The following is an 11,817-nucleotide window of genomic DNA, read 5'->3' on the forward strand; positions in this document are numbered from 1 at the left end:
TTGGGCTTCCAGTGAGTTGGCTTCAGGGCTGAGGACTATATTTTCATCCAGCACTACGTGGTTCAGCCGCGATTTGAGGCTCTGCAATATCTCTTCGAGTTCGAGGCATTTGTTTCGTATCGATGTACCGAGATCCGACGCTGGGTCGATATCGTCTATTATGGCTGTTTCCGAGAGTGAATTGGCGGGTGTTCTCGTTCGTGGTGGCTGTATCATGCTGAACAAGTTGTCCGGAATCCCGTTGCCGTTTCTCACTGCATCAGGCGGCGACCTAGACTCGGTAAATTCTGCCAGTATCTCGTCAATAAGATCCTCTGCGTTCTGCCGCGGATCCACCACATCTTCGGGTGTTTCCGCTCCACTCTCGTTATTTATCATCTTATTATTTGAATCCAACTTCATATTGACTTTCACGAGCTCTGAATTATTGATTCCTTATGAAAATAAATAATAAATACGAAAGATAACACAAATCTCTTGTCGCAGTCAGATGATTGATGTAAACGGTGTTGCCAATTTCCGTGCTTTGCTTCTCACTGGGGTTGCTAGCATTAGAGTTGACACATAAAGTTTTAAAAGATTTACAAAATACTTCTACGCCTAATACTGCAGTTCATAGATGCTTAAAGAATTAGCCCTTATGTGAACTTTAGATGTCGCAAAACCGCCTCATTGGGAAGAAAAGGTCAAGGTACGCTTCCTTTCGAAGTTTCTTCGTGATGTCTTCTTTCGACATTATTTTGACAGCAGCCTTACAGCTGTTGTGCGCATGTGCGAAGAAACAATCCCTTATCGGCTGCACAAAAAACAAAACATTTTAAAACAAATTCGTTTAGAGATTTCATTGCAACGTATTAAATGTTACCTTAAAATCAGCCAATTTTGCTCCTTGGAACTTAGACAAGCAATGTTTGAAAAATTTGTTATAATGCCTTCTGCAGAGGAAGATACGGTTCTCAAACGCCCAGTAATCACCTTCCGCAGAGCAAAAACACCCGCAAGCCCCGCACTGATCCAAATTGTAGGGCACACATTTCATCTGTCAACAAGGTCATTATTAACAATGAAGTCATGAAGTCGTTCTAGCTTGCAAGGTATAGAAAAGTGCAAGAAGACTATTGATACTTTACCACGACTGGGCAAATCAGTGACTTTTTACCCTGAAAACTGTAGGCGAATTTAATCTGCTTCTTCTTATAAACAGGGCTGGTATCACAAGGTCTAAAATAAATGCAATAAATGATCATTATTTCATATACTTACGTACTAAAACGCAACAGAAAAATATATGTCGGAGAAAATTCACAAAAGTCTTCATATATTAAGTATGTGAAGTCCTCACAAGTCAGAGCGTGCTAGACTGGCCGAATACTGTACGGGGCCTAATAATGATGTAACCTAAGTTAATAAATGGCGCCCAAACTAGGGACCACGCCCACCCTTGACGCCGGGCCCTTGAGATCCGATAGTGTAATAAGCGTTTTATATACGTAATAAAGTCACCATAATTAGGGACTCCTCCCTAACCATTATTAAAGTGGACTCACAATGCACAAATTCTAGCAGTATATTGCCAGAATTTGTTCATTGTGAATCCACCTTTACACCTTAGTACGTTAGGTAACGCCATAATGCACACGAAGTTAGATTTAGGGTCCCCTGGAAATCAGGTAGCTAGTGCAGTGAGGATTTCATCGCTGCACTAGGTTCCTTCGCGTTTGGATACCACTTTCCACTTAACATCAGGTGGAGTGGAGTCATTTGCCTGTCATGTATAAAAAAAAAAAAAAAAAAAAAGTTTTATTTTCTCCTTAAGTGAGCCCCTACACTTATTATTATTAATAAGGAATCGGCTATAGCCGATTAGAAAAAGTCCTATGTCCATGCAATAAAAGCGAAAATGACATAGCGTGTATCGCTTCCGTGCGGACAGCCGTCGTCGTGCACCACACGTCTTATTCTCACTCATTTTGGAATAAAGCTTCTTCTGTCCGGCTTATTCTCAATAAAATGTGATGTGAATTCTTAAAAAAAATCCTTCCACATAGAATAAGATGTTAAACCATATAGCATTATACGAATCTATGAAGTGATTTGCAGTCATGGATGTCAACTCACGAGGGATTATCATTAGATTTGAAGATACTCTTCCTCTTGGCAGTAGAATTGAAAGGTGCACAGTTTTGTGGCCAGGGTCCTGGTTTAGGTGGCTCGCGCCATGGAGGCTGGTACTCGTGCTTCACAATGAACCGCGGTGCTCGCGGCCCGAGTCCGTATTTGCCGTATTTCTGCAGGTAATCGCTTACGCTCGTTGAAATAGAAAATCAATCCTTTATAAACAAAAATAACTGAAATGCGTACGGTCATCTGCCAAATAAGTTCTCACGTAGGACATGAACACTAACCAAATATATCTGAACATTGGATGATAATCAATCGTATTAAATTGAATCTAAAGTGAACTTTATCCAATGTATATATTATAAAATTGAGTAGAGATGAAACGGATATCCGGTAAGTATCCGGTTTATCCGGCCGGCCACCAGATAGTAGAACAATATCCGGATACCGAATATTTAAAACTGAGGAAAATTAACAATCAGTAAATCAAATAAATTGATTTATTGATCAAAAAGGATAGTAATAGGATAAACAGCAACTACACGATCATTAACCATTATTTTATTACAACTGAAAGAACTATGAAGTTAGATAACGTTATCTGCTAATTTGGTACTCAAATTTCATTAAAAGCTAATTATGGTGGATGAAGACCATCTGCATTAGGTGGTAAAAATCGGTTCTATTTATTTTAATTAAGGAGACCAGCTTCAGAGGAGAGTTTTTGACTATAAACTCTTGCAAACTTTGTTAAATTTTAATTTATAAGTACTCGTTATTGCCACACGACCAAATGAAAGGATCGCTATCATAGTCGATTTGAACTGTCTTCAAATAATTATCGATCTTCTGTTGTCATATATACAATGTGTACATACCATTGACCTACCAAAGGTCAATGGTACATACCTACAATAATGAAACGTGTAAGTAGATTTAAATATATTTTTTGGCAAACCTGGTATCAAGGTTTAGGTTAGTTAGATCACAAACAAATTTATGAAATCAGATTGAAACAAACTAGTAAATGGAGTATCAATCAGCAAAAAAAGCTTATACTCATAACAACTAGAAACACTTTTTCATTGTTAACATTTTTCTGCTGTGTATTTGTTTGTATTATCGAATAAATTAATCCTTTTACAAAAACGACATCATCAAATCAAATCGTCAATTTAAAAGTGCAATAATTCACTAATAATGAATTAATCACGGCGATACGCGCTGTAAGCTGGTCGCGACGTGTTTACGGCAGTGGGTCAGATATCCGGCGGCCGGCTATCCGACCTAGTTGCTCGCTGGATACCCGGTATCCGGCCAAATCATCATTAAATCGTCAAACAAAATCAAATTTTATTCCAAATTTTCTAATACAGTAAATAAACTGTGTTTTAATTCTGGCTACTATTAGTTAACTTTACTTAATGCTTAAATACTTAAAGTTAGTAAAAGGGTAAAAATGTAATAATATGTAAGTTGTGATCATTTTTGTGACATCAATATATTCGTTGATATGGTATCCCTACTTAACCTGTTATATATAACCTACCCGTGCTATTACTTTTTTATGTAAAAGGTAAAGGGCGACCTTCATTTGTGTTTTTGGGCTCTCCTGTAACATTTTGTCCAAAATATTTATTAGGTTTTGTTATGGGGTGGCCGAACGTAGATGTTTTCTATTACATAGGTATAACCTTAGAGCATATAGGACTGGAGGCGTCATCGATAGGCAATCCCCTCTGTCAAGGTACAAGCACAAAACAACTATTTTTGTGATTGAGAAATAAATAAAACATCATTCATTCATTCAATTCACCACGTCAAGTACTCCACGAAACATGTCGTCTTGCGTTATACAAACTTGCAAAAATATCTCTGCTGCATCCAGTCTAGCCAAGGGTGGAATTACATTCCATACATAAGCCTATTTTTTACATTAATTGCTAATTTTCTATTTTATGACATTTTTTCACAATGATCATATTGATTCAATTTATCGATTAAAAAATATTTGAAAACATTCGAACATTTGACATAAGGATGCCTATGAAGTTCCCTATTTACTAACAGGCTATTTTTTCGTTACAGAGAAGCGACGCGCTCTTTTAGCTCCTATTTTTATCGACAGATTATAATATAACGAAATTTATTCAAATTTATTTCTCCGTCGTATTGTATATTCAATAATAATGTAATAATTTATACATAATGAAAATAAATTGTAATTGTTTAATATAAATCATCATAAATCATGCCGTACTGTAAGAAAAAAAATAAAATAAAAACTACATATACGAGTACATACGCACAATACACGTAAATTACGAAAGCAAAAAAAAAAACCAAATAGCTAACTGTCCTTATCCTACAAAAGACAGAAAGAGACCCGTTACGTCAATTTCAATTTTCGAACCACAAGCGAATGAAATATTTAGATTTAGAACAAAGAAACTATAGAGTTGATTTAATGTTAATCTTATTTTTAAAATTACTTTTTATTAAATGTTAGTAATAAAGAACTAACAAAATATTGTTGTATTCGTTTTACTATTTGGAGTTATCAATCAGAAGTCCGAAAATACATTGGCCCGAAGTAATGTTTGTTCGAATTTTTGTAATCCCAAATGTTCTTTTTTAGGTTATTTTAGGAATATTACAAAACAAATTAACTTCATCTTTTCTTTGTAATAAGCTACCAAAATCCCCTGAAAGCATAAAGGTTTTGTTATAAATCGGTTTTAGAGATTATGAAACTTGGAGTTTACTTCTAGTTGGAATCTAGAAATTCGTATCATCGATACATTTCTTACAGCACGTCATAACCACCAACATAGAGACACGGCTATTTTCACATTTACAATATTTCTATGTACGTATATATCTGCACGTATAATTCTTATTACTTGAAGTGAATTCGTATAAAATTCAACATAATACTGTAAAATTAATTAATATTAGTAGTAGTAGTAGTAAGTAGTTTTCACTATAAGCTAAATATGGTGCATTTGATATTTCCAGTAGAAGCTGAATATGGATAATTTTTGGGCCTTCAATTTGTGGCAAAGAAAATTAAGCAATACTGCAATGACTTTACAGTTTAAATTAAATGTTTTAGTTGTTTTAATATTTCTATTCATGTCACTACGTTTATAGAGGTTAACTCCGGCCATGCTTGTCATTGGTTCCAACGCTGACTGCGAAAAGCCATAAACTGAAAAAAAAACTGAAATTTTTTCGCGGTTTTTGGACTTTGAATTGTATTTATTGTCATACATTTATTGGTAAGTCAATGGGCAATCTCCTCTGGCAAATACAAGTAAAACAATACCACTGTTACACTACACACAAAATTGGAAAAGAAATTCACTACATCCAGTCTAGCCAAGAGTCGAATTACATTTTTCATATACATGATTATCCAGCATGTAATACTTATCGTCACCGTCATGTCGATAACTTTCCGTCTCTAGTATATTCATGAGAATCGATTTATTTTTATAGGCCTATTCTGTGTACGGATATGACATGAATGTGGGTTTCATCTGTGTATTTGTAAAAATAAGCTAGTGTTGTAGGCTTTTGTTTGTGTGCGACCATTGTGACACAATTCGATTTTGCATTTGAGTGCACCTGTTTGCTTGTAGTACTACCCCACGCCCCTCAAAAAGGGGCAGAAAGTTTTATTCGAGAAATAACGCTAATAGCGCCTCCCGTCCTATATGCTCTAAGGGTATAACTATACATTCATGTTTTTTAATTAATTTTATATTTATGACTTTTTTCCCGGTAACAAAAATCTCTCTCTAACTATCTCTCTGTACAGTGGCATTTAGAGGTACACGTTAATATCATAGTATAATAAGAACAAGTATGATAACTCTATACAAACAAACGTCGCAACGAGACATGTAAGTGTGAACGTACACCGCGCGCCGTGCTTCGGACGCGGACATTTGCATAATCTAGCAATGTGCGTAACACTGGTTGTTCCAACGCGTCATTATTATACGAATATGTGCGTCTGTACACGGCGCGCGGTGGTTGTGTGTACATACAAGCCGCGCTGTTATTTTGTACGGAATTACCCTACTTGTTTTATTCTACTAAGTTAATATCGTGAAATCTGACAATGTCAATTCTTACTCTATGTGTGACGTCGTGGAATGCGTCGCGACCATCAACATGACTTCCAGGTCCTAGGTTTGGAGAGTTTTCACCGACAATACGGCGCATAAATGAACTCAAGTTGGGCCCAGATATTGGCAGCGTTTCCTTCTCCAGTGTTGAACCAAAGCATATTTGTGGAGCCTCCTGCTGTACCACCACGTACTCAAAATCTGTTCGTCAATAATAAACTTCGATTAACTAGTTAAGTCCTAGAGACTTACTATTTTGATTCTGGAGGTCTACTCTCGATCTCCTTCCGACATCCGTCCGAAACAATTACTGTCAAATAAGTAATATTCGACAAAATTAAAAGACAAGTATCCACTTTGAAGCTTCATGCGCATCACGCGTCTTTTCATTTGGTCAAGCATTGCTTATTTGGCAGTAATTGTTTCGGACGGATGCCGGAAGGAGGTCGAGAGTAGACCCCCTGTACAGGTGTTTCTAGTGCAGCTGTGTTTTCATCCACGATTTTTTTATAAAATTTAAATTTCAAAAAAGTATTTTAAAATGTATAAAAACTTAAAAATACCAAAATCTATTTAAATATTTAAGAACGTATTTTTTTAAAGTTTCTATCAATTTTAAAATTTTGTTATTTAAAATATTTTAAAAAGTAGTGGACGGAAACACGCTGCGCTCGCGACACCTTGTGGTTCTAGAACGCTACACACCAAAATCGTTAGCGACACCGTACTAAAGTCACTGATTTATAAGAAATCAGTCATAATATTGTATAAGTACCTAGAGCAAGTCAACAGTGTTCCCTATCAACACATCGTGATTTGTACCTTACCACCATATGATTTCTCCTTCATATTATTGGGACGCAAAACTCGCCGAGACTCGTAGGGCCGCTGCATATTGTTGATTAACTTCCTACCCAACTTACTGACTGATTGGCTTCACGAACTCCCGAACACTCCCAACCATCACGAAAGCATATCAAACGCTAAGCCTTCGTGATGGTTGGCACAATAAAAAACATGACGAATCTGAATATTACGATGTTATTGGAGCACGCTCGTCGTTTGTGTAGGGTGACATAATAACATACACTACAAACACTTTTTTGAACAAGTAGTTACAAAGTTATGACAAGGGTGTTTTATTATCGATCTATTTTTTCAGATACCCTACTTGAAATCGAAAGTTGTTTGATCGAATGGTAAATTGCCTAAACTCATTTATACAGTGGCCCATGTGGTCGATAAATCACGAGAGCAATATAGAATGCGTTTTATAGTAAATGGGTACCAGCATTTTTATTCCATCAAACGGATATTTGATTTTCAGTCATTATCAGCCCTTTATGTGTCAGTGTCAATGCTGGGTTTCTGGTGATAGTAGGTTACCTACTATTGATAGAACAATCACACAGTTATTAAAATCCACATTTGCAACTTTTTAAATTTATGTTGTAATCGTAGTCACCCTACCATTAAGTACCCTCGGAGAAAGAACGATTTGTGCGCGGCATAAAAATTGCGAAGGTCGAATTTTTAGATAGGAAATTGTGAAAGAGCTCACCCTCTGTTATGTCCCATGGCATGTTCTATGTATAAAGCCTTCTAAATCTAAATAATAGTTAAACAATCTGTAATAAATAAAAGATCATGTTAGCATGACATTATACAGTATGAACGTAAAGAAAAATATAAAAAGCCTATGGAAATAAAGACTAGTAGTTTAAATTAGTCGCAATAGAGCTCCTAGTGAAAGCATTCAAAGTACTGCCACCTTATCTATTTCTGCCATCATGTCAATGTCAATACTGTGTTCCGGTTTTGAAGGGTAAGGGTGCTGGTGATATTACAGCTTAGAGGATGGAAAAATTTCCATAGTCTAAGTATTACAGGCATATGGGACTTGTCAACTTATGTCTCAGGGTGACGGGCGCAGTGGCAGTGCGCCTCAGATCTTTGCGATTTAAAGAACTAAGTGGCACTGCAACTGCTATGGACAGGCGTGTAGCTTACCATCAGGCGCACAACTTGTTCGTCCCGTTCGTCACTTCATATTTTTTAAAAATAGATCGTCGAATGGGAATATCTATTTCTTGATGTCGTTCAGATTCATAGACTTGGAAATTATTTAGGTAATAAATTACAATTATTTATCACTGAACAGGTGCAATAAAAATGCCCAACATACTTCTACAGTTAGTGATCGAATTGACAAAATCAAATTTTGGAAAAAAAATATCCATTCAAAAAGGGCGCATTCGAGGTGTAATAAATTAGTTGTCATCAGTTACTACGATTACCATAGGTATCTCAGCAAACTACGGCCGGGCCTTTATGTTACACTCTGTATAAACATCGAAGGCAATCCCACCCGACCCAGAATATAAGCCTAATGACAAAAATTATGGGTGATTCCGTAATAGCTTTTCCTTTGGCTTATTATCAAAAAGTCACCAAAGAACCTTTGTGACACGCACGGCATGGGAAACTCCAGCTGTATGCAAAAATGCTCTGCAATTTTATAGTTTTCATAATCATGTGAAAGTTCTTCCCATCATCAAAATTTTGTTATCTAACGTACGTACATTTCAAGTAAAGGTTTTGGAGCCGAATCACGGTGGTTGTGAGCGGATAATGAAGTTAAACAGTAAGACAGAATATTCTAAATGACACAAAAGCAATCTGTGTACTGCTTAGAAGTAAAATCTTAAAATAATATAAAAATATCATATTTAATTATTACCTTGAAAAAGAACAAAGTATGAAACACCCATAGACTTAGAATATAATCACATAATATTCTAAATCCATGGCAAATATGTAAGATATAAATAAAAATAATAAAACCCCTTTCTTCGCCACCCGATTTTTATTAAATGAAGTTGTCATGTCAAAATTAAAACTATACTCACAAAACTATAAGGTCGTGCATTTCAGAACGAACTTCGAATCAATCGTCATTAATCCTTTTTTAATTTATTTTTTACATTATAATACAATTTAAAATTTCAAATATTAAGTTTGCCTCAAATACTCCTAACCCCATACTTTCTACGAATATAGCATCGGGCTCGGGTTTTTTTTGCTATCTAATAAACTCGAAAATGTATTTAAAGTTGCCGCCAAAAAGTTCATTTCCGGTAATACCATAAAGCCATTGAACCGAATTATTTTTGTCTACGACAAATACTTCAGAAATACATCTGCACTTTACAATAATTCGCAAAAAGCTGGCTAGGTGGCGCCTAGCACTTTAGAAAGAAAACTGACAAAAATAATGATTTGCTTCATAAAGGGTTCTTGTATTACACGAAATTAAACTTTGTGCTAATTAATTTCGTGTAGAAATTAATTAGCACAAAGTACAGTGTTTCTATTTTCTCAGTATCTCTCTGCAAAGTTCGTGTTCGTGTACGTAAAAACCGAACGCTTTCAGACGATTTGAAAGTACATAGAGTTGCTATTACATTTTTTATTTGTTTATTATTTATTATTTATTATGAAAAAATGTTTATTATAAAAAGGTCACAGTCACGACTGATAATATACAGCGTGTACTTGTATTTTTTACAAGAAACTGATACCTTCAAAAAAGACAACAAATGGTTGTTTTCAAAAAGTCCAAAGACTTGTTTTTGTAGCTTGTGGTGTTTCAATAGGAAAAGTAAAGAATATGATACAAACAATAAATAATTTCCTTTTCAGTCAACTAAAATGGTACGAAAGAACAAGTTCGAATCAATCGTACTTTTTATAATGATTCTATGTTTTGATCATTTACGTGCATCCATAAAAGAATGACGTTTAATGGCATATGTACAACATTTCAGTGATATGGTTAAGTAATAGTTTCAACAATGGTCTGTCATTAACATTATTTAGTTATGATTAATTGATAAATGATTTCAAAAAGTATTAACTTTGTACATTGGGAATACGACTACCCTGATACTAGTACTCTGTTCGCTTCTTTAAATTATAATGAGATTATTTCCTGGAATTGTGGAACGTGAAATAAGCAAATGCCATTAAACAATGTAATGGTTACAAATTTACAATAATTATAATTTGTTTAGCAGTGTTAATGAACTGAGGTAATGAACAATAGGCTGCCTTATGGCAAAGTATATATACTGGCAATACATTCTAGGCAACCTTGATTTCAGGTGCATTTGGACTAGGAATTCTAGGCTGGTATTGCAACTGCTATGGCTAGGCATGTCACTTGTTAGTCCCGTCATTTGATTACAAAAAAAACATTGATTTCTGATTAAAAAAAATCATGATTACATGTTAGGCCACATAGTTTTTAAAAAGATAACCCGTTTGGATAGGTCCCTCAATGGCAATTCCTACCACCATCCTAACTAGTTAGTCATCGTGAGTAAATCTTTGTTTCAGAGAGCACTTGGCTTGTGTGAAAGGAATCCTATGGACGAGAAAGTTAGCATGGAAAGCAAATCCTACATGCAATTAAGCCGAAAATTCCACGCCAGTGTCACAGTTGTCATGTGAAACCACCTACTGTTGATCATACTCTATGTGAGTCTAAAGGTGTGCATCTCTCAAGACCCATTTCAAGCCCCTGAAGAAGATTTCTAAGTTCCTGATATTCGAGAAATGTAACAGTATGCAGGAAATTATAAGTTTGACTGCAAATGTGGCCTCTCTTATATTGGACAGATGTCAAACCCGTCGCACAAAAATGTTTGCAGTCTACGAAAATGTCATGGACTGGAAAAACAATTAAATAATTATGTTTGTATTGCCTATCCAAGATGCTGCAAGATGCCCAAGAGGTCATTGAAATTAAACAGAGAAAATCGTTGCTCCGTACGGCTAGTTTGGGATCTAGTATTTCTGCTGATGAATGAATTAATGAATTGATGAATTAATTGTCACTCTTTGCCTCTGGTCCAACTCTGACCTTTCTTATCATATGAACAAAAGACGGGCGGAATGTGGCTATCGTGCAGGTGGCAAATAACGGTCCCACGTGGTACTTTAAAGACAACAATTGAAAAATTACTTTGATTGGATTTTTGCATACTTTTGCTGTAAATAAGTTTTAAATAAAATTTTATTAATGCCTAATATTATTTTTTATCAAAACTCAATAGTCAAGAACAATTCAGGATAAGAAATGTTCCAATTTTGCAAACATAGTTTTTTAGTAAAATTTACTCCGTTTGCACATTAATAGCAATAATTTCATATTTACATTAGATACAATGAGAAATGATATCATTTTGAAATCCTCATTAAACCTACATTATTTTAAAGTACTTGGCCACACAGGTTATCATACTTTTTTTTTATACAGAAGGCGCGTAAACTTCGTATAAAATAAATTATTTCTCTGAAAAATGAAGTTAAACTTTAAAAAAAAAAATGTACATTACTTAGTCATACCATTTACTGCTTATCTAAGGACACAGTTACCGTAGAATATTATGACACCAAAAAACCAAATAAATTCATTCATTTGTAGTCATAGTGCACAAAAACCTAAAATAAGATAAAAATAATTAACTTTTAAGAAAAAAAAACATTCCTTAGGTAC

The 11,817-nt window shown here is 35.1% G+C and overlaps 1 protein-coding gene across 1 annotated transcript; it reads right to left on the reverse strand.

Moving 5' to 3' along the window:
• Nucleotides 1–32: 32 nt before the first annotated feature.
• Nucleotides 33–9,059, reverse strand: LOC113231214. Its single transcript, XM_026465420.1, has 7 exons — nucleotides 8,998–9,059; nucleotides 7,819–7,885; nucleotides 6,265–6,458; nucleotides 2,119–2,288; nucleotides 1,131–1,221; nucleotides 866–1,039; nucleotides 33–796 (listed from the first exon to the last, which is right to left on the reverse strand). Exons 2-7 carry the CDS (start codon nucleotides 7,838–7,840, stop codon nucleotides 650–652), a joined length of 798 nt encoding a protein of 265 aa, XP_026321205.1. The 5' UTR covers nucleotides 7,841–7,885; nucleotides 8,998–9,059; the 3' UTR covers nucleotides 33–649.
• Between the last annotated feature and the right edge of the window lie 2,758 nt (nucleotides 9,060–11,817).

This window comes from Hyposmocoma kahamanoa, unplaced genomic scaffold (genome assembly GCF_003589595.1).
Source record: "Hyposmocoma kahamanoa isolate Upper Pololo Valley unplaced genomic scaffold, ASM358959v1 65, whole genome shotgun sequence".
Taxonomy (NCBI): Eukaryota; Metazoa; Arthropoda; class Insecta; order Lepidoptera; family Cosmopterigidae; genus Hyposmocoma; species Hyposmocoma kahamanoa.